General features: G+C 44.3%; 1 protein-coding gene across 2 annotated transcripts in view; it reads left to right on the forward strand.

The window, feature by feature from the left end:
* The window catches only part of WDR35 (WD repeat domain 35), an 84,476-nt gene that overhangs the window by 48,300 nt on the left and 12,023 nt on the right, over positions 1-24,153 (forward strand). For both annotated transcript variants that reach the window (XM_045011263.1, XM_045011264.1), the window contains 5 exons: positions 423-476; positions 7,385-7,494; positions 8,786-8,996; positions 11,803-11,883; positions 12,011-12,147. In XM_045011263.1, coding sequence (XP_044867198.1) covers positions 423-476; positions 7,385-7,494; positions 8,786-8,996; positions 11,803-11,883; positions 12,011-12,147 — 593 coding nt within the window. The remainder of the gene's footprint in view (positions 1-422; positions 477-7,384; positions 7,495-8,785; positions 8,997-11,802; positions 11,884-12,010; positions 12,148-24,153) is intronic.

Raw genomic sequence — 24,153 nt, forward strand, 5'->3', positions numbered from 1 at the left:
AGTATCACAGGGAGATAATACTACTTCCAGCTGTATTGTCTCCTACCAAGATTTTTGTATGAATCTTTCAAATAGGACTACACATGGGAGAACCTCCCCCATAATTTTTTTTATTATACTGTTTAAGGGATGTTTTGAGTAAGAACAGCCTTTCATGAAGGCAGTAAATTAATTCCAGGTAAACTGAAAATCTTCCTGGTAGTTTGAAATACGTTTAAATCGTTGATCTGTACCAAGCCCTTTCCAGAGAGTATCTCTGATGCATTTTGCCTTTCCTCAGTGGCAAAAACCTAAGTCCATCCCCAGCTTTTGGTCTTCTAGTTTTCAGTTAATTGTATTGTTGCTCTGCTACTGTTCTTTGACAATGAATTCTTACTGAGGTGATTAAAACTGGTGTTCTGGTGGTATTTATATGCTTTCAGGGAACAAGGGATCCAATCTGTGCAATAACCGCATCTGATAAGACTCTAATTGTGGTAAGTGGCATAGTTTAAATAAGCTGACCTTGGGCAGTCACAAGTAAATTTGGAAGAAACCTTCACAAGGGTTTGAATAAGTATTCAAACATCTGAAACTTCTTCTGAACTGAGTTACTATCCCATGATCAAATCCTCCTTGCATTACTCAAATGAATACTGTAGTGGCATTGATTTATATTGAGGCTATGCAGATGAGGAAAGGTAGCAAGTTTAGCTCTAATTTTGTAAACCTGTCTTGTGAACCAGAAATGAAAAGTGTTCTTTGGCCTCACCGTAGAGTGAATTTGACATCACTGACACATTGTATGTAATACACGTGACTTTGAAGGGACATTGAACACACTCTTTCTCACATGCATGTGTTTTATACCATGTAAAGAACAGATGTCTTCTCACTCTTCCCACCAGCTATCCTTCAAGCATGTATGCACAGCATTGAAAAAACATGCAGATTCATTGCCAAAGGCAAATGAGCCTATGCACCCCAATAGAATTGTGTATACAATATTATGATATATTTATACATTGACAGACTGGCAAAATGGTGATGTTTTGGCATTTTTAAAAAAAATAGGCACTGAGCTCAAATTTACCATTTTGTTCAGCCTCACAAGGTATAACATAAATAAAACAATATTTTATAAATAAACTATGCTGGAATGCAGAGGCTCAAGTTATCTTTTGAAAATTTTGTTTTTGGACAGTTTTCACCTAGAAATTTTTTTAAAACAAATGGACAAATTTTCAGAAAGTAGCATCTCATGTTGTACACCTCTACCCCAATATAACGCTGTCCTTGGGAGCCAAAAAATCTTGCCGCGTTATAGGTGAAACCGCGTTATATCGAACTTGCTTTGATCCGCCAGAGTGCGCAGCCCCCCCCCCCGGTAAAGCACTGCTTTACCGCGTTATATCCGAATTCGTGTTATATTGGGTCACGTTATATTGGGGTAGAGGTGTACTTGTAATTTTGCATTTGTATGTGCAAATACTTCACTACAAGTGCAAGACTGAAGGCTGGGTTGAGTCTGGCTGAAAATGTGGCCCTATATTTTTGTCTTTAAACTTTTCAAAACTAAAGTGTCACTGGACGCTGGAAAAAAATCTCATGGTGGATTAGTGTGTCTTGATTTGACCTTTTCAGTGTCTTCTGTATTGGATCCAAGACTTCTATGAGTATGGGCTCATTCGTGCTAGGATAGTTTTCACTTTGGACAATCAGCCTTTGTCTTAAGGAGCTATTCATATGATGCTCTAGATCTTTTGTCATCTACTTACAAAAGTAGTACGTGAGCATTGGCAAAGGAAAATGAAGTATTATATTGCTTTCCAAAGAGTCTGTCTCATAATAATCACTAAAGATGGGTTAAGAGAAAGGCATAGGGTATAGGCTATAGAAAGCCTTAGTATTTATTGTGGTGTTTTTGTGCACTTGGGATGAGGGATGGACTCTTTGAGTCTTTGGATATTTAAGTTAAAAGTGAACCTATTTACACATGTTGGTAGTTTTATATAAGACTGTAGGTAATACACCTCTACCCCGATATAACGCTGTCCTCAGGAGCCAAAAAATCTTACTGTGTTATAGGTGAAACCAAGTTATATCAAATTTTGCTTTGATCTGCTGGAGCACGCAGCTCCCCCCCTCTCCCCCGGAGTGCTGCTTTACCGCGTTATATCCGAATTCGTGTTATATCAGGTCACGTTATATCGTGGTAGAGGTGTACCACATTTATATATTTTATATATTATAATCTTCCAAGTTATAGATATTAATATTATTATTGTTTTATTTAAGTCTCAACAATGTGGTTGATACTGTACAAGACAAACTTCAAGAGAGTCTATGCCCACTGGTTTTATAATCCAGAAGATAGACACAGAGAGACATGAGTCTTGTGAGAGTGGAGGGGGAAAAAGAAGGAATTATTCTAGATAATTTTCCATATTCTTATTCTGATGACTTTTGTATTATTTCCCTTTATTGACCTCACAAAAGAAGTGGGTCTTTAAGAGGGATTTGAGGAAAGTGTAGGAGTCCAGCATGTTGGGTTTGGAAGTTTGTTCAAGGCATAAAGAAGGCGTGAAGGCTAGATAGAGTGGGAGAAGAAAATGAAAAGGTCATTGAGGTTGGTGGTGGTGATAAAAGATGAAGGGAAGTACATAAGAGACAAGATCAGATATGTATGCCAAGAATGAATTGTGTGGCAACTTGAAGATGAGGACGAGGGATTAAACTTCATATTGTGAGCAAGAGGAAGCCATTGGAGCAATTCAAAGAAGGGAGTGATGTGGTATGATTGGGTGAGGAAAATAATTGTGACTGATTATGTTTTGGAGGTGATTGGAGTGACACACATAGCAGAATTCAGAGGTTCTTCGAGTGCTTGCTCTTGTCCATTCCATTCTAGGTGTGTGTGCTCGCCACATGCACCGGTGCCAGAAGTTTTCCCTTCAGTGGTATCTGTAGGGGACTGGCTCTGGTGCCCTCTGGAATAGCACACATATGCCGTGGTATAAGGGGTGCTGCCAGCTTCTCCCATCCTCAGTTCCTCCTTACCGCCAGTGACAGTGCTGGAACTGCTCCTTGCCTCGGCAAGCATTGCGTTACCCAGTGGTTTTCTTCTGCATAGTGTGTAAATAGTTGCTTAAGTGGTTCTTTTTTCCTCCCCGCTTGGGCTGCAATTACTATGGACTGGTGGATCATCAGCACTGTGGCAGTGGGGTACACCCTGCAGTTTATTTCTACCGCTCCCTCCCACCTCCCTTCCCCGTCCCTCTTCAGGGACCTACTCACGAGCAGCTGCTCGGACAGGAGGTACAGGCCCTTGTACAAGTTGGGGCTGTGGAGGAAGTCCCTGCACATCGAAGGGGAAAGGGCTTCCATTCCCAGTATTTTCTCATTCCAAAGGCCAAAGGCGGTCTCCACCCCATTCTGGACCTGCGGGACCTCAATAGATATCTCAACAAGTTGAAGTTTTGCATGGTCTCCCTGGCCTCCATCATCCCTTCCCTGGATCCGGGAGACTGTTATGTCGCCCTTGATTTGAAAGATGCCTATTTTCATATATCAATATTCCAAGGGCACAGATGTTTTCTGTATTTCCTGGTGGGGACCACTAACTACCAGTTTATGGTGCTTCCCTTCAGCCTTGCAGCAGCACCAAGGGTGTTCACCAAATGCATGTCAGTGGTGGCCGCTTACCTCAGACATTGGGGTATCCAGATCTACCTGTACCTCGACGACTGGCTCGTCAAAGGCCGCTCCAGGTCTAAAGTTCAGCGCAGTGTCAAAGTGCTGCAGGACTCATGCCGAGCTCTGAGCCTGTTGATAAATGAGCAAAAGTCAACGTTAGTCCTGGTCCAGAGGCTAGAGTTCATCAGCACGGTGCTAGATTTTACTGACGCCCTGGCATTTCTACCGCAGGACAGGTTCGACTCAATGTCAAAGCTAATTGCTGACCTCTTTGTGCACCTGATCACTACAGCCAGAGTCTGTCTCAGGCTTCTAGGCCACACGACAGCATGCATCTATGTGGTCCGCAACACAAGGCTCAAAATGTGGCCCCTCCAGCTGTGGCTGGTAACAGCCTACTCCCCGTCCAGAGATCACCTGGACAAGATTGTCGCGATCCCGTGCAGTGTACTCACCTCCCTAAAGTGGTGGTCCGACCCAAAAGGGGTGATGATAGGAGTGCCGTTTGTGAATCCTCGGCCTGAGGTCTCGCTGATGTCGGATGCCTCAGACCTCAGATGGGGGGCACATCTTGGGACAATGCAGACCCAGGGAATTTGTCCCCGGAGGAGCGTTCGCTGCACATAAACATCAAAGAGCTCAGGGCCATCCGCCTAGCTTGCAGGATAGTCCTTCCCCAGTTGTTGGGTCAAGCGGTGCGAGTCCTGACAAACAACGTGGCCTCCATGTTCTATGTGAACAGACAAGGGGAAGCATGGTCGTCTGCTCTTTGTCAGGAAGCCATCCATCTATGGGATTTCTGTATCTAGCGCAGAATCCACATGGAGGCAGCGCATCTCCCTGGTGTTCACAGCACTCTGGCAGACCACCTCAGTAGGTCCTTTTGCTCTCACCACAAGTGGGAGTTCCATCCCGAGGTCACCTGGATGATCTTCCACAGGTGGGGAGCTCCCCAAGTGGACCTGTTCGCCACCAAACAGAACAAGAAATGTTGGCATTTCTGCTCCCGGCAGGGTCTAGGTGAGGGTACCCTTTCAGACGCGTTCCTCCTATCATGTGTGGGGGATCTGCTGTATGCTTTCCCACCGATCCCTCTTATCAGAAGAGTTCTGTCAAAGATCAAGAGGGACAAGGTTCATGTCTCCATGGTCACCCCGGCATGGCCTCACCAACACTGGTACCTAGTGTCACAATAAAATTGCCCCCCCCATAGGGTTCCCTGGGTAAGCACCAGCATTGTATATTGCTAATGCTTTGAGATGCACTGGAAAGAATTTCGGGGAGGGTTAAAGATGTAAGTGTGGAGTAAAAGAAGACTTCTTTGCAGGTTGCGAGAGGCCTAAGGGGGAGGAAGAAAGAAGAGAACGAGTTAATGCGACGCTCCAGCTAGGTCTGGAAATAAGATACTGACTCCAGCCCAAGGCCACGGCACACAACTGACTCTCGGCTGCCTGCCAAGAAAGACGGGGGCCTGAATTCCAACCCCTATCAGCCGAGACAAAGGAGGATTCAGCTAAACAGACCTGCAGGGGCTGCAAAAATAAGTGAAATGGTGAAGGCCAGCGAGGAGAAAAACAGAGTCTCGTGTCCCTGAAGCCAGTGTGGTTTGGGAAACCTGAGGACACCACAGAAAGCCGGTTTTGACTGGTACAAAAAGCACAAAAAACATAAGTCCCTAAACAAAATGCCCCCAAAAAACCCAAAACTTAAAACCCTTCTAAAAAATAAAGCACGTCAAAAATCAACAGCAAACCCTAAACAGCCTGTGCACAGAACAAAACTCTCATCCACCCTTCCCCCTTTTTTTCTTACATTACACCTAGGCATGGCCAGCCTTGGGTCATGCATGTATAAGTATAAAAGTGGGGTTAGGGCATGGGCACTAATACTTTTTCCTTCCTCTAAGCAACATAAAAAGCACCCCACACTCACCACTCTTATGTCATTAATAAAGCTTTAAAACTTAGTTACTTGGTGTGCTCCTTCATCGCCTCCCCTAACAATCCTGCAGCCTCAGCCTAATCACCTAACACCCCAAGCAAATTGGTAACAAAAATCTGCCACACTAGCCCTGGCCACTGCCCGGGTCTCCTGTCCCAGGATCACAGTCGGCTCCTGCACCCGAACCTTGCCCCGCTTCACCTCGTGGCTTGTCTGCTGCATGGCTAAACTCTGAGAAGTGGGCCTGCTCCAGTCAGGTGCAGCAGATTCTCTTGGAAAGTAAGAAGCCCTCAACTAGAGCTAGCTAAATGGAAGCAATTCTGCTGGGCAGCGGAGCAGGGTATCTGTCCAACCCAGTCGTTTCTCCAATCCATCCTGCTCCAGCTGAAGAATCAGGGCCTCACTTTCTCCTCCATCAAGGTCCACTTGGCGACCATATCGGCATTCCACCCGCATATGTTTTCTCATGACATGATGGTCAGGTTCCTGAAGGGCCTGGAAAGGCTCTTCCCACTGATCAGAGACCCAGGTCCCCCGTGGGATCTCAACCTGGTCCTCTCAAGGCTCATCGGCCCACCCTTTGAGCATTTGGCCTCCTGCTGTCTCTCTCATCTCTCGTGAAAGATGGCTTTTCTGGTGGCCATTACCTCAGTGCGGAGAGTCTCCGAACTGCGGGCCCTCACGTCGGAGCCACCATATATCGTCTTTTACAAAGACAAGTTCAACTGCGGCCCCATCCAGCCTTTCTGCTCAAGGTGGTGTCCTCCTTCCACGTCAATCAAGACATCTTCCTCCCGGTGTTCTTCCCCAAGCCGCACTCCTCTAGCGAGGAGAGGTGACTACACATGTTGGATGTTGGACGTGCACTGGCTTTCTATCTGGAGCGCACCAAACTGTTCCACAGATTGACTCAGCTCTTCGTAGCAACAGTGGAAAGAATGAAAGGTGTCCTTTCAGAGGATCTCAAACTGGATCACCTCTTGCATCCATACCAGCTATGAGCTGACTCAGGCCCAACCGCTGTCAATTGTGGAAGCCCACTCAACCAGAACACAAGCGTCCTCGGTGGCCTTCCTAGCCCATGTCCCTATCCAGGACATCTGCAGGGCTGCGACGTTGTCTTCAGTGCACACGTTTACCACGCATTATGCCATCACCCAGCAGGCCAGAGACGAAGCTGGGTTCGGCAGGGCTGTGTTGCAGTCTACACATCCAGGAACTCCTACCTGCCTTCGGTGGTACTGCTTGGGAGACACCTAGAACGGAATGGACGTGAGCAAGCACTCAAAGAAGAAAAGACAGTTACCTTTTTTCATAACTGATGTTCTTTGAGATGTGTTGCTCATGTCTATTACATGCCCCATCCTCCTTCCCCACTGTCGGAGTTCCCGGCAAGAAGGAACTGAGGGTTGGGGGGAGCCAGCGGCACCCCTTATACTGCAATACATGCATGCCACTCCAGAGGGTGCCAGAGCTGTTCCCTTATGGCTACCATTGAGGGAAAAACTTCCAGCACCGGTGCATGTGGCGGGCGCACACACCTAGAATGGAATGGACATGAGCATCACATCTCGAAGAACACCAATTACCAAAAAAAGTAACTGTCTTTTTGTTTAGTATTGTGTTGCTCTCCCCTCTCTGTGTTTCTTCTGGTTTGTCCTTCATCCAACAAGTCTTAGGACAGCATATAAAGAAAGGTTTGTTAAACAGTTTAATATTAGGCAAGTTATATAGGCTGCCTCAACATGCAAAATCTCCTTTTTTCTAGGGGCGTGAATCTGGCACCATTCAGAGATACAGTCTTCCTAATGTTGGCTTACTTCAGAAATATGTCCTGAACTGTCGGGCCTATCAAATGTCTTTGAATTGCAACTCCAGGTAAGTCAGAGATCTGGTTCTAACACAGCCACTTGATTTTGAAATAATATTCTAATTGATTGGGATGGCTTACTTGGGACTTATTTCACGGGTTTAAAATGTATTATTTAATCTAGGAGACAGTATAGTTCAGTGGGTAGGACATTGGAAACCTGGCTTCTATTACTTGCTTTCCATTGGCTTCCTCTGTGACCTTGTGCTACTACTTAATTTCTCTGTATTTCCTTCTCCGTATCTGCAAAATGGGGATAATAATTCTAACTCCCCTTTGTAAAGCACTTGAAGATACATGAATGAAAAGTGCTATTTAGGTGCCAAATGTTTTTTATTTCACTAATAATATTATTTTTCATTAACATTTTTATTCTTGTATCCCGATTGGCTCTCTTCTCCCACTGATGCACATACATAGTCTCCATTACGATTAATAGCAATTATTTGCACGTGATTGACAGATATGTGGTGATTTGCTCATTTTACTCTTTTTATGTTAAAGATGCAGAAGTTATAATTGGCAGCTTTCCTTTTCAAAACTGGTGTTTTAATCTTCTAGTGTGAAGCTTCTTATACAGAGAATTCTTTAGGATTGTCAAGATAATATATTGAAGGATAATCCAGTTAATCGCTGCAATTGTTTAAAATACTGTTAAAATATAATTTCTTAAAGTTTGTCAAAAACTTTAAGAAATGTTGATTTCCAGTGATGCAGAGATGTGTGAACCTTTTTTACTGCAATGGAATATTTCATTATATTTGCTAGTCAATGTTTATTGTAAAATGTGGCAATAATTCAGTACAAGAAATTTTAAAAGTACTTTTGAAAATGAATTATCTGTGAAGACTGACATTTGGGTTTGGGCATAATACATGGTGCATCTTACTGGTATGGCAATCATGAAGTCAGCTGTGGAGGGTTAGATTTTACAATTTGCTGAGCCCCTGTAAAGTAGTGGGTGCCCCCAATACACATTGAATGGTATTTGAATGCATTCAGTACCTTTCAGGATTAGGCCTTACATGTGTAGATGAATGTCTGCCATTAGGAACTGTGTATGTCTTTATTTCATTCTTTCCACTCTGTGGCCTTACTCTTTTCTCACACTGGTATAAATCTGGTGTAGCTGCATTGAAATCCAGTGAAATTACACTGGTGTAAAATTACTGAGAGATCAGAATCAGACCTCCAGCATCTAGTTTATTCTGTCTGTTGCAGAATGATTGTAAATTTACAGATTTGAATAGTACTAATCAGCTGTTTCATTTCACCTCCCCCTCCACCATTTTCTATTAGTCGTCTTGCTATCATAGACCTTTCTGGAGTTCTAACTTTCTTTGACTTGGATACACGGGTAACAGACAGTACAGGACAGCAAATCATTGGCGAGCAGCTAAAGTTGGAGCGCAAAGATGTCTGGGATATGAAATGGGCCAAAGATAATCCAGATTTGTTTGCTATGATGGAGAAAACAAGAATGTATGTTTTCAGAAACTTGGATCCTGAGGTAAAACAATCCGCATAAGAAAATGAATAATTTACAGTGTATTCCATATTGTACATTTGGAATTCTGTGACTAGTAGGACTTCTTACAAGCTTAAAGTTTTAAGCAGGTACTTCTATACCTTGCTGAATCTCAGGGCCTATATCTGGAAGTTTCAAAAATCAGCTAGCTCTATTGTGTAAGTGCTGCTTACAAAAAATAAATTGCCAAACTCCAGATATGTTAGAAATATGAAAAGGAACATCTGCTTTTACTTATATTCTGCTTTTATGAGATTACAAAAAAAAGTGCTTGTTGATATTTATTTTAGATATCATCATGGCTAGGATTTTATTGTAAATTAATGATAAAACATGGAGAGTTAAATCCACATCTGACCTTTTTGTTATAATCTAGATATAGAAAAACATGTTTGTCCTAAATAATATACAAATTTTAATTGTCTATACATCAGTGGTCTCCAACCTTTTTGAATTTAAGGGCAACCCAGGATCTACTCTGCCCCTTCCCTGAAGTCCCGCCCCTTTCCCAAAGCCTCACCCCTCTCACTCCATCCCCCCTCTCTCCGTCGCTCATTCTCCCCCACCCTCACTCACTTTCACCGGGCTGGGGCAGGGGGTTGGGATTCGGGAAGAGGTGCGGGCTGTGGGTTGGGGCCAAGGAGTTCACAGTGTGGGAGAGGGCTCCAGGCTGAGCCTGGGGCAGAGGCTTGGGGTGCAGGAAGGGGTGAGGGGTGCAAACTCTGGGAGGGAATTTGGGAGCAGAAGAGGGCTCCGGGCTGGGGCAGAGTGTTGGGGTACAGGAGGGGGTATAGGGTGCTGGCTCTGGGAGAGGGGTCAGGGCTGGGGCAGGGGGGTTCAGGGTGCAGGAGGGGGTTTGAGGTGCAGGAGGGGGTTCAGGGTACTGGCTGTGGAAGGGGGTCAGGGCTAGGGCAGGGGTTTGGGGTGAAGGAGGGGGTATGGGGTGCAGGAAGGGGTACGGGGTGCTGGCTCTGAGATGGGGCTGAGGGTTGGGGTGTGGCCTCCCGCAGGGCGGCACAGCAAAGCTAAGGCAGGCTCCCTGCCTGCCCCCGCCCCACGCCACTCCTGGAAGGGGCCAACGCACCCCTGCGGCCTCTGGGGGGGTGGGTGGAAGGCACGTGGCTCCAAGTCCGGGTGCTGTGCCTCTCTGCAGGCATTGCCCCCGCAGCTCCTGTTCCTGGCCAGTGGGAGCTGTGGGGATGGTGCTTTCAGGCAGGAGCAGCGCACAGAAACCGTACCCCCAGGGACCGTGGGGGCATGCTGGCCTCATCCAGGAGTGGCATGGGGCCGGGGCAGGCAGGGAGCTTGACTTACCAGCAGCCCCGCTGCACCACCAGAGATCGCGATCGACTGGGAAATTCTCTAGGATTGACCTGTCAGTCATGATTGACCGGTTGGTGACCACTGCTATACATCTATATGTAAGATTGGTTATTGTATTGTGCATCTGTTCCTCATAAGAAATGTCATTAAAATTTAATTTGGGGAAGAAGGAAGTCTGTTTATATATATGAAACGATGAGAGAGACAAGGTGGATGAGGTAATATCTTTTATTGGACCAACTTCAATTGGTGAAAGAGACAAGCTTTTGAGCTTACACAGAGCTCTTCTTCGGATCTGGCAAGGTACTCAGAGTTTCACTAGGACAAAGGAGGGTTGATGAGTTACAGAATGTTGTAAAAAGCCATTCATCCAGTGTCTTTACCAAGTCCATGATTTTTAGCGTGTAGCAAAGTTATGAATTTAAGCTGCCAGGCTCATCTTTTGAAGGCGTTGTGTACATTTCCTTTAAGGATGAGGACTGAGAGGTCAGTTATGGAGTGATGATTTTCTGAAAAGTGTTCGCCCACAGTCTGTTCTTATCCTCAAAGGAACCCTTCAAAAGACCCTGTTAGACTATGTTTTACACTAGAAATGCTACAGCGGAACAGCTTCAGCACTACAGCTGTGCTGCTTTAGCATTTCTAGTGTAGACATTACAGCAACAGAAGGGGTTCTTACGTCACTGTAGTAACTCCATCTCCCTGAGAGGTGGTAGCTAGGTCAACACAAGAATTCTTCTGTTGACCTAACGCTGTCTACACTGGGGGCTTATGTTAGCATAGCTACATCTCTTAGGGGTATGGATTTTTCACACCCTTGAGAGATGTAGCTATGCCGATGTACGTTTTCTGTGTAGATCAGCCCTTAGACACTAAAAATCGTGGACTCAATAAAGATACTGGATTTTAGTCCACTAGCCCTTCTTTGTCCTACAACTGCAGAGGAATTAACTGCTAACTTCACTTTGAGCGGTATCTTATAACATGTTAACTTGTTATGCTAAACAGTTGGTTCCACCTTGTATTTAGCTGTATCTCTTAGGGCTGGTCTACACTATGTCACTGGCAGATGCAAAATATCCATACCCCTGAGAGATGTGTTAAGCCAGCCTAAGTCACAGTGTAGACAATGCTAGGTCAACGGAAGAATTCTTCTGTCAACCTAGTTACTGCCTCTCAAGGAGGTGGATTTAATAGTGTTGGAAGAACCCGTTTTGTTGCTGTAGTAAGAATCTACACTGAAGTAGACATAGCCTGAGTACTGTTCCCAGACCTGAAGAAGAGCTCTGCGTAAGTTTGAAAGCTTGTCTCTTGCATTAACAAAATTGGTCCTGTAAAAGATATTTCACTCATTTTGTCTAATATCCTTGGACCAACGCAGCTACAACAACTCTGCAAAAAATATGAAACTTTTATCAGATTTATGTAAAGTTGTTCATTATCTTTTAACCATATTTATTTTAAGGAACCCATTCAGACTTCTGGATATATTTGCAACTTTGAAGATTTAGAAATTAAATCTGTTCTTTTGGATGAAATATTGAAAGTAAGTGTAATTTAATTTCTGTTTTAGGAAAACTTTGTGTCTATGTAACATGATATGCACAATGGCAGTTTCTAAGCGGTGGTAAAGGCATTGAGTAAAAATTTGGTCTTTTACTTCATTCTTTTAGAATCCTGAACATCCTAACAAAGAAAACATCATTACCTTTGAGATCCGATCGCTACGAGACAGTCGAGCATTGATTGAGGAGGTTGGGATTGAGGAGTCTTCCCAATTCATAGAAGATAATCCACATCCTAGACTTTGGTAAAATCCCTTTTCAAAATCCTTTCTTCTGCTGCTTCCATGGATTACAAACCTGTCTTTTCATCTGCTTTTCCTTCTTAAACAAGTCTCCTAGTTTATTGTAGAAAGATATAGTGGGCCTCCCTCAGCCACATAGCTCCATATTGAGCTCTTCTTATAGCCCTTGTGTATGTTTCATCAAACTCAGCAGACAGCTGCTTCACCTCCGCTCTCCACCCCTGTGGCAACTTTTCCACCTTTGCCTCACAGATATTATGCAGGACACCATCAGACAGCTATAACCATTGGGATATTTTTCTTGCAGAGATCCAGTCTTGTGAGTAAACAATGCTAGTTCCCTTTCAATCTACCAAAAGCACACTGAACTGTCGTTCTGCACCTGCTGAGCTGGTAGTTGAATCTTTCTTTGGTAGTGTCAAAGTGGCTGGTGTAGAGCTTCATGAGCCAGGGGAGCAAGGGGTAGGCTGGGTCCCCCAGGATCACTATTGGCGTTTCAACATCACCAATGGTTCCACCAGTTAGGAAAGAATGCCCCTTCTTTCAGTCTGAATAGTCCTGTATTCTTAAAGATACGAATGTCATGCACCTTCCCTGACCAGCCGGTATTGATATCAGTGAAATGTCCCAGTGATACACCAGTGCTTGCATAACCATGAAAAAGTAGCCCTTTCTGTTGGTGTACTCTGTGGCAAGGTGGTCTGGCACCAAAATAGGGATATGCTTGCTGTCTATCACCCCACCACAGTTTGGAAACTCCATTGCTGCAAATCTATCAACTATGCCTTACACATTACTGAGAGTCACAGTGCTGCATAGTAGAAGACGATTAATAACCCTGCACACTTGCATGACAAAGGCCCCTCCGGTGTATTTTCCAACTCCAAAATGATTTCCCATTGGCCGCTAGCAATTTGACGTTTCAAGCTTCCATAGTGCAATCACCACTCGCTTCTCAACTGTCCATGCAGCTCATTCTGTTGTCTCTGTATTGGAGGGCTGGGACAAGCTCAGTACACAGATCCAGGAATATGGCTTTCATATCCAAAAGATCTGCAGCCACTGCTCATCATCCCAAATCTGCATTGCGTGAAAATTATGGGGTATGTTTGTCGTTATGGGATGGAGAAAGTTTCATGATGGGAATATGACCCCTTGCTCTTAGTTGCCACAGCATGACTTTTCAGTCTTACCGTGTATTGCCAAATTTTCCCAAAAGACAGTGCACCGGATGATGGTGATTGCACACTGGGATACCAACCCATGGTGCACTGCACTGCACATCAATACAAGCACTACTGGTGAGTATATTCAGTGCTGACAGGAACCAAATATCCATGCACACGAATGTTATACTAACTGCAGCGGCTTTGTGCCAACATAATTTACATCAACCCAAGTTTGTAGTATAGAAATGGCCTTTGAAAGGTAGATTGTGGGTCAAGTTGCTTACACAGCACTTGCTGTGAAACAATATTATAATACAGATTAGAAAACTGCTCCAGCTACCTACTATTTTAGTTGCATTAGCACCCTCCAGAATAAACAAAATGGTTTGAAAAGCTTAGGGTCTTGCCAGCCCATCTGCCATCAGAACACACACAGGTAACAAGCCTGCATGTTTCTATGTCCCAGGTCATAAGAGCAGGGAGTGGGTAGGTGGACAAGTATCCTAGCACATCATTTATATCCAGTGGTCCCTAAACTTTTTTGTTTGTGCCCCTCCCCCCACTTATCTGGTTCACGACCCCCAGCAGCCAGGGCTGGGAACAGGGCCAGAGCCGTGATCGGCAACTGGGGCCAGAGCCACTGTGGGGAGCCAGGGACAAAGCCACAATTGGGAGCCAGGGCTGGGGCCAGAGACGCAGTGGGGAGCTGAGGCCAGGGCTGCAGTCAGGAGCTGGGGCAGGAGTGGGCCCGTGATTGGGGTCAGGAGCCGGGGGCTGCAGTCAGAGCTGAGGGCTGGGAGTGGGGCTGTGATTGGGGCCGGGGTCAGAGCTGCAGCTGGGGCCGGGAGTGAGGCTGTGGTCAGGGCCAGGGCAAGGAGCAGAGCTGGGAGCAGAGAAGGACTGGGTAGCGCTCCCTGCCTGCCCTCCCATGAGGGCTGGCCTGGGCCTCCCCGTACTCCCCGAACGTTCCTCCACTCCCCTTTAGGGGGGCACACCCCAAGTTTGGAGAATCACTGTTTTATACATATTATCTTGCCATTCCAAACAATGGGCTCTCTCTTCTTTTGATAGCTTTGAAGCACAATCAGACCCAGTCAGGCAAGAGGCTTGGTTATGTCCTCTCTGTACACACTCCTGCTTCATTCCCCTCCCCCCCCGCAGTCTTGGTAGAGCATGCGAGTGGTATCCAGAGACCTTATAATTTTTGGTTATTTGTTTGCAATCCTGCAGAGTACAAAACTTGCTAAAGTACCTCCTTTTTGGGGAATGTACTTTAGCTGCTCACTTATCGCTTGCTTTCCTGCCAAGATTCATTCTTGGCATAAAGGGAAAAGGGAGTGTCTTAACTTTCATTTGGAGCAGTTTTACAATAGTTTCTGACTGACAGATTCCTTCTTATAAGAAGACAAACTTACAGGTAGAGGCTAAACTAGTCTTGTCTCTTCTGAATGATTGACAGTGTTGGGGGGCTTCTTTTCTTGTAGTTGTTTAGTGTGATAACTAATATATAGTGTTCCTGTAATAAGAAAATAATTTCATTTTTTGACAGCCCAAGTCTGACTTAAATGAAGGCAGATGTCCAACACGTTCCCCCTACATTTAAAACAAAAACCATAAACAAAAACCCTAGAAACTAATCCTGAGCTGCTCCAGCATTGTTCATTTTGCAGCACATCAAAAACTTTACTGGTGTATTTGAAAATATTAAGTTTGTAAATCTGACTTGTGATGTTTTGTGGACATGCTATATTTTACAAGTCTCAGGCTCTGCATGCCATTACAATATGACCTAAATACCTATAGGGATCTCATCAGTTCACTACACTTGATGCTTGAACCAGCTCAATTGTACCTCAGATCTCAATCGAAAGACAAGGCTTGTAGACAGTCCTATAATAAATTAACTAAAGATTTATCAATTAGAAAAAGAAATGAGTTATTTACAAGGTTAAAGCAGGTAAACATACACACACAAATGACTTGCAGTCTTAGGTTCCAAAACATAATAGAAACTTATATCATAAGCAAGCTCTATATGTCCTTTGGGGCTAACCCAGGCTAAGCAGCTGCTGATCTCTTGCTTGTGCTTAGAAATCATGCCCTCTCAAAGTCCAAGCAGAATAGACCAGCGTCTTCTGGCTAAGGATTTTTATTCCCTTCCCCCAGCGTTCAAGCTGATGGGATGAGCCCTCATGCATGGCTCCTCTTCCTGTGGAGGGAGAAGTCAACAAAGTCTTTGTCCTTTGATGTTTCACAGTGGCTTATTCGATTTCAATGGGCCTTCCTACGTGCAGGACCTGACAACTTCTGTAGGAAGCCAGCCTTTACATTAACTAATGCTTCTTTCCTGTTTGAGTTACAGTTACAGAGGTTTACAATGCAAACACTTAATATAACTTTATAACACGGGGTATAGGTGTTATAAGTCAGATTACTACATGCAGCATCCTACCAGCATTTCATAAAGTCTAAATACTAAACACATTCTTATCAATTTAACATCTGTTTTAACAATGCTAACACAGAGATGAGCCAGGCCAGTTTCCCGCTATGCATTTGTCAGTATTTAGTTGAGGCCTAGGCATGAGCTGGCACCTGGTCTGCCAGCATCACACTCTTTCTCCCATACACACACTGTTACCGAAACCAATACTCAGCCAGACCCTCCACCCATATTGTTCTAACTCCTGGGCAGGCTAAGACTATGTCTACTTTACGGAACTTTCAGCAGCGCAGCGGCACTGCTGTAAGGTCTCCTATGTAGCCACTGTATGCTGGCAGGAGAAAGCTCTCCCACCGGCGTAGCGCTCTCCACACCGGCACTTCTGTCGGTGAAACTTAGGTCAGTCAGAGGGGTGGTTTTTTCACACCCCTGACCAACAAAAGTTTTGCTGACAAAAGTGCTAGTAAATGTAGACAAAGCCTTAGGTTTGCCTTTGTTCTATGTGGGGCTGCTATGAATGAGTTTAACTATTTCTTACAGCTGTCTTCAGTGGTTATACCCACCAACTTTAGTGACATTTTGACCAATCCACAACAAGAGGCTGTTTGTTGATTTATCATGATCAGAACCTCCTCTTTACATTATCATTTGAAAGGCTATTGCCTACAGCAAATGTCCTATAATATCACACTCAGGGCAAGTCTAAACTTAAAACACTGCATCAGCACAGCTGCAGCACCTTAATGAAGATGCTGTCCAGGGGTAGGCAACCTGTGGCATGTGTGCCATAGGCAGCATGTGAGCTGATTTTCAGTGGCACTTACACTGCCCGGGTCCTGGCCACCGGTCTGGGGAACTCTGCAATTTAATTTATTTATTTTATAATTTAATTTTAAATGAAGCTTCTTAAACATTTTAAAAACCTTATTTACTTTACATACAACAATAGTTTAGTTATATATTATAGACTTATAGAAAGAGACCTTCTTAAAATGTATTGCTGGCACGCGAAACCTTAAATTAGAGTGAATAAATGAAGACTCGGCACACCACTTCTGAAAGGTTGCCGACCCCTGCTGTAAGCCAATGTGAGAGAGCTCTCCCATTGGTATAGTTCAGTGGTCCCCAACGTGGTGCCCGCGGGGGCATTTATGTGCGCCCGCCTAGTGCCCAGCAGGGGAGACAAGCCGCGCCTGCCAGGGACAGAGAACTCGGGGCTGCAGTACTGTGGGTGCCGGTGTTCTCAGTCCCTGGCAGGTGTGGAGCCGTGGCGTAAGCCAGAGAGAAGCTGCGGCCCCGCACCAGCCGGAGACAGAGAACTCTGGGGCTGCAGGCTGTGGGTGCCGGTGTTCTCAGTCCCTGGCAGGTGTGGGGCCGTGGCGTAACCCAGAGAGAAGCCGCGGCCCCGCACCGGCCGGGGACAGAGAACTCTGGGGCTGCAGGCGCCGGTGTTCTCTGTCCTCACAGCTTCTCTCTGGCTTCTCTCTTCTCTCTGGATTCATATATTATGTTATATTAAATATGAGGTTTTTTGTATTATTTAATGTACAAATACAAAATAAGCCTTGGAAAAATTGTTGGCACCCGCCACACTCTTCTGAAAACATGAATGTGCTACTGGCCACAAAAAGGTTGGGGACCACTGGTATAGTTAATCCATCTCCCCAAGAGGCGGTAGCTGTGTCAGCAGGAGAAGTTTTCCCGCAGACATAGCGCTGTCTATACTGGGGGTTAGGTCAGTTAACTGCGTCACTGAGCAATGTAGCTATACCACTATAGGTCTGTAGTGTAGACTGGACTTGAGGCATTTCTTCAGTTCTGTGTAGGAAAGGAATGCCATCTGCTGAATTACCACCACTTCCTGTGCAGCATCTAAGAGTTCCTTTGAAGTCTCCTAACGAAGCAGTGGCAATTTAATCTATAAAATGAATAATTATAATGAAATAGTATAGTGTTTCTCTTTTTATCTAATATGTTTATTGCATTAGTGGCTAGAACACCCTTTGTGCTCAGTGCTGTATAAACATATATAAAGACACAGTCATTATCTCAAGAAGCTTACAATGTGATATAAATAAAATAGCTAGAAGAAACAACAGAAATCAAACATTATGACAGGTCTGAATATTTAAAGTTGTTTTTAAACAACATTGCATTTTTATCAAGTACTGAAAGCGTACATAGCACTTTGGAAAACAAATGAGAATACAAGAGCCTTGCATGGATTTTGAATAGCCTGGAAAGAGGCAAGAAGAGAAAGCAGGGTCGAGGGGTTAAGTTTTGAGATGACTCTGGCATGAAACAGGGTTTTGCACAATGGGTGGTGTGAGGAAAGGATGGAAAGGAGATTTCTACACACTATAATTAAACATAGACCCAAAGGTTAAAACTGAATTTCATAGTCCTACACAGTACACTGTATAAAAGCAATAATAGTGAACAAAGAAAGAAACTTGTGAAAGCCCATATCTCAGAGGTTGAATGTGTAATTGCCATAGTAAACAATTTAAAGAAAAAATGAAATGGCAATAGCTAAGACTAGAATTTCCTTAATAAGATACTGTGGAGTGATGCCAGTCCTTTTTAAGGATCCAGAGACTTACTACATTTATCTGTTTCCGGAGTTATTTATGGCTTTGTTTTGAAACTATTGAAATGATTTGTGTCAGCATAGCAGACCAAGCTAGCCCAAAGTGAATTTGATCATTCTCTGTTACTTAGGGCAGGTCTGCACTAAGGGCGGGGGTCGAACTAGGGTACGCAAGTTCAGCTACGTGAATAGCGTAGCTGAACTCGAAGTACCCTAGTTCGAACTACTTACCCGTCCAGACGCCACGGGATCGAAGTCTGCGGCTCCAAGGTCGACTCCGCCACCGCTTTTTGCAGTGGTGGAGTACCGGAGTCGACCGGAGCGCGTGGGGAGTTCGAACTATCGCGTCTAGATTAGACGCGATAGTTCGAACTCCGAAAAGTCGAACTCACCGCGTCGACCCGGCAGGTAAGTGTAGACTAGCCCTTAGACTCATAGACTTTAAGGTCAGAAGGGACCATTATGATCATCTACTCTGACCTCCTGCACAACGCAGGCCACAGAATCTCACCCACCCACTCCTGTAACAAACCCCTAACCTATGTCTGAGTTATTGAAGTCCTTAAATCGTGTTTTAAAGACCTCAAGGTGCAGAGAATCCTCCAGCTGCAGAAGAGGGCGAAAAACCTCCAGGGCCTCTGCCAATCTGCCCTGGAGGAAAATTCCTTCCCAACCCCAAATATGGCAATCAGTTAAAGCCTGAGCATGTGGGCAAGACTCACCAGCCAGCACCCAGGAAAGAACTCTCTGTAGTAGCTCAGATCCCACCCCATCTAACATCCTATCACAGGCCATTGGGCATATTTACCTGCTAATAATCAAAGATCAATTAATTGCCAAAATTAGGCTATCCCATCATACCATCCCCTCCATAAACTTATCAAGCTTAGTCTTGAAGCCAGATATGTCTTTTGCCCCCACTACTCCCCTTGGAAGGCTGTTCAGAATTTCACTCCTCTAATGGTTAGAAACCTTCATGTAATTTCAAGTCTAAACTTCTTAGTGTCCAGTTTATATCCATTTGTTTGTGTCCACATTGGTACTAAGCTTAAATAATTCCTCTCCCTCCCTGATATTTATCCCTCTGATATATTTATAAAGAGCAATCATATCTCCCCTCAGCCTTCTTTTGGTTAGGCTAACCAAGCCAAGCTCTTTCAGTCTCCTTTCATAAGACAGGTTTTCCATTACTCGGATCATCCTAGTAGCCCTTCTCTGTACCTGTTCCAGTTTGAATTCATCCTTCTTAAACATGGGAGACCAGAACTGCACACAATATACCAGATGAGGTCTCACCAGTGCCTTATACAACGGTACTAACATCTCCTTATCTTTACTAGAAATACCTTGCCTGATGCATCCCAAGACCGCATTAGCTTTTTTTAACGGCCATATCACATTGGCGGCTCATAGTCATCCTGTGATCAACCAATACTCTGAGGTCCTTCTCCTCCTCTGTTACTGAATCAGACTTGCTGTAAAAGATGAAGTTTTATGAAACACTCTTTACCATGGACTTATGTGTGTGCGTGGTTTTTTTTTTTTTTCAAAGTCTGTATATTCATAAATAGGATTGATACCCGAAACTTTTAAAATATAATTATCCAAATTTTTGCTAAAGTTCTATCTTACTGAAGTAGCTAAGCTATTTTTGGCTAGTACCCACTATTTATTTCAGTAGAAAAGGGACCATTTATTGTATAACTCTCCATGCCCCAGTAAGTTTCATAAAGTAGCCCCATAAAGCATGAGCCAAATCCTCCTGATCTTACTTGCTATTCTCCTTCATTTTATGCAGCAAATATTGGGTTGATGTAGATCAGTGGTTCTCAACCAGGGGTCCGGGACCCACTGGGGCTCCGCCAAGAAGGGCTGGAATTAGACTTTTTGGGGTACAGAATAGAAAGACAAAGCCTCACCGCATGGGACTGAAGCCTGGGGTCCGAAGCCCCACCACCCAAGGCTGAAGTTGAGCATGTTAACTTCAAAGGGCCCCCTGTGACGTGGGGGCCCAGGCACTTGCCCTGCTTTCTACCCACTAACACTGGTCCTGGCTTTTCTATGAAGAAAAACAGTAGTTGTGACACAAGGGGGCTGTGGAGTTTTTATAGCATATGTGGGGGTGTGGGAGGGGAAGTCAGAAAGAAAAAGGTTGAGAATCCCTGGTGTAGACCATGCTTGATGTAGCTGTTGTGGGTGTCCAGTGACTGGAGCAGTAGTAGTCCTGTTTTTGCCAACTAATCTTGGAGCACTATGCAATTAGTGCTCTGGTTGTACTGACTCATTCAATATGTTGAGGATCTAAGACCTACTTAGTTTTGTTTTTGTAATACATTTTAGAGCTCATTCAAATGCCAGATTGACAAGGGGGTAGAAATCCTTTATTTATCTTCAGAACAGCATGGGCAGTGGCAGTGACAGCCTCCCCACACTGCCCTGTCACAGTACCTCAATGCTAACCTGCAGCTACCATCCATAGGGATGGAGAGGGATAATTTACCCTCCATGGTGCATTTACTTCTGGGCCGACAAGGTAAGAACAGGGGTGGCCAAGGGCCCTGGCCCCATCACTTTTTCCAGCCGTAAGGGCAAGCGACGGGGGGAGGTGGCAGAGAGGAGCAAGTGGGGTCTGGGTCTTGGGGGGAAGAGGCAATGGAAGGGTGAAGGCCTCAGGGGAAAGGTGTGGTGTGAGGATAGGAGTTCGGGGGAAGGGATGGTGCAGGGGTCAGGGCCACGGTTCAGGCACTGGTGGCCCCGTCCCCCCCCCACACTTTTAGGGAGCTTCCGTCACCCCTGGCTGAGACTGTCATCAAGGCTGTCTACTGTGATTTGTGTGGGGGAGACATGTCAATATGAATCTGAATAGAGTCCATCAGTGCATTTCACATAGGCCACAGAAGAATAGATCTGGGTGAATAATGGAATGTTTGGTTCGCTGCCAATTTCAAACAATCCAGGGGGAAAAACTGTTTTGGGTTGAACTGAAAATGACATTTCTGTAATGTTTTCAGGCAAACTGAAAGGTAAAAAAAACCCCGGTGTCATAGATTCATAGATTCCAAAGCCAGAAGGGACGATTGTGATCATGTAGTCTGACCTCTTGTGTAAAACAGACCAGAGAACTATTCCTAGAACGTGTCTTTTAGAAAAACACCCAATCTTGATTTAAAAATTATCAGTGATGGCAAATCCACCACAATCCTTGGTAAATTGTTCCAGTGATAAATTTACTCTCACAGTTAAAAAATTACACCTTTCTTTCCAGTCTGAACTTGTTTAGCTTCAGCTTCCAAATGTCAAATCAAAATGTTGTGCAGTACCAAGTCAAATGCCTTACAAAAGACTAACTATATTAAGTCAACACTGTTATCTTTATCAACCAAACCTGTAATCTCATCAAAAAAAATCAGTTAGTTTGACAGAAATTATTTTCCGTAAATACACATTGATTGGCATTAATTATTATATTATCCTCCTTTTAATTATTTATTAATTGAGTCCCATATCAGCTGTTCCATTATCTTGCCTAAGCAGCAAAGAATCCTGTGGCACCTTATAGACTAACAGACGTTTTGCAGCATGAGCTTTCGTGGGTGAATACCCACTTCTTCGGATGCAGACTAACACGGCTACCCCTCTGATACTTGACATTATCTTGCCTGCAATTGACGTCAGACTGACAGTCCTATAATTACCCAAGTCATCCTATTTATCCTTTTTAAATATTGGCACAATCCGGTCTTCTGGAACTTCCGGTCTTCTGGAACTTCCCCAGTGTTCCAAGATTTATTGAAAATCAATATTAAAAAATGGTCCAGCCTCTCAGACTGCTCTTTTAAAACTCTTAGATGCAAGTTGTCTGTACTTTTTAAAAATGATTTTTAAAATGTCTAACTTTAGTAGCCGCTGTGTAATATCCTCCTAATATATTAGTAGAATTGAAAGTGTGTTGTTGTCTATCATCTGTTTTCTCCCCAAATGCAGAACAAATATTGATTGAACGCCTCTACCTTTTCTGTATTTTTATTGATAATTCTACCATTTTCCATCTAGTAATGAACTAATACTATTGTCAGGATTCTTTTTGTTCCTACTATACTAAAAAAACACTCCTTTTTATTGACCTTAACTCTGCTGGTCTGTATTTTCCTTGGGTCCCTTTGCTTCCCTTATCAATTTTCTATGAGTCCTAGTGTCTGTCAAAACTAACTGAAACATTTTGACATTATCAAAATGAAAAGTTTTGAGTCCAAACATTTTGGTAATATGGAAATGAATTTTTGTGTGTCATTTTGAACCCAAAAATTTCATTTAGATTTTCAGGTGTTTTGACAAAAAAAAAGGATTTACAAAAATAAGCAGAGAGGGTGATGATGTCTCCCTTACAGGCATTAAGCCAGTGGTTAGATCACTCACCAGGGTATGGGAGACCTAGGTTCAAATCCCCCTTCAGCCTGATGTGAAGGAGGAACTTGAACTTGGGTCTCCCACCTCTCAGGTGAGTGTGCTAACTACCAGATTGTAGAATCATTCTCACTTTCGTTCCCTGGCCCAATGACTGTTCCTTGTCATATGAATGACTACGAATTGCCACTGTGAATGACAGTATGATGTAGGAGACTCAAGTGCAGGTCCCTGCTCCAATGCAGTAGGGACCTGAACTTGGGTTTCAACATTACCAAAACAGTTTGACTTTTGTCATTCATTGAACTCAGCGCAAAGTAGTGAATAGTTTTGGTCAACCTGCAACTGCGTTTTTTTGGTTAATAAACTATTTGTATGAAAAATTTCACGTAGCTCTACTGAAGAGTCGTAAAACACAATGACATTCAGTTCCTGACTCCCTACCAACCTGGAGTAGTCTTGACCAGATGAACTAGAAGTGGAAGCCATTACAAATCCTTTAAATTATTTGTACCATTAATTTCTGATGAATGCATGCTTGTGTTAATATATATGCAGTGGAACTGGACACTCCACTGGATGTTAGAATCATAGACTCATAGAAGATTCGGGTTGGAAGAAACCTCAGGCGATCATGTAGTCCAACCCCCTGCTCAAAGCAGGACCAATCCCCAACTAAATCATCCCAGCCAGGACTTTGTCAAGTCAGGCCTTAAAAACCTCTCAGGAAGGAGATTCCACCACCTCTCTAGGTAACCCATTCCAGTGCTTCACCACCCTCCTAGTGAAATAGTGTTTCCTAATATCCAACCTACACCTCCCACACTGCAACTTGAGACCACTGTTCTTTGTTCTGTCATCTGTCACCACTGAGAACAGCCTAGCTCCATCCTCTTTGGAACCCCCTTCAATTAGTTGAAGGCTGCTATCAAATCCTCCCTCCCTCTTCTCTTCTGCAGACTAAATAACCCCAGTTCCCTCAGCCTCTTCTCGTAAGTCATGTGCCCCAGCCCCCTAGTCATTTTTGTTGCCCTCCGCTGGACTCTTTTCAATTTGTCCATATCCTTTCCGTAGTGGAGGGCCCAAAACTGGATGCAATACTCCAGATGTTGCCTTACCTGTGCCGAATAGAGGGGAATAATCACTTCCCTCAATCTGCTGGCAATGCTCCTACTAATGCAGCCCAATATGCCATTAGCCTTCTTGGCAACAAGGGCACACTCTTGACTTATATCCAGCTTCTCATCCACTGTAATCTCCAGGTCCTTTTCTGCAGAACTGCCACTTAGCCAGTCGGTCTCCAGCCTATAGCAGTGCATGGGATTCTTCCATCCTAAATGCAGGTGGCATACACCCAGATTGAGATTAGTGGTGCTAGAAGTGGGTGCTGAATTAGCCCCAAT

Source organism: Mauremys mutica, chromosome 3 (assembly GCF_020497125.1).
Source record: "Mauremys mutica isolate MM-2020 ecotype Southern chromosome 3, ASM2049712v1, whole genome shotgun sequence".
Lineage (NCBI taxonomy): Eukaryota > Metazoa > Chordata > Testudines > Geoemydidae > Mauremys > Mauremys mutica.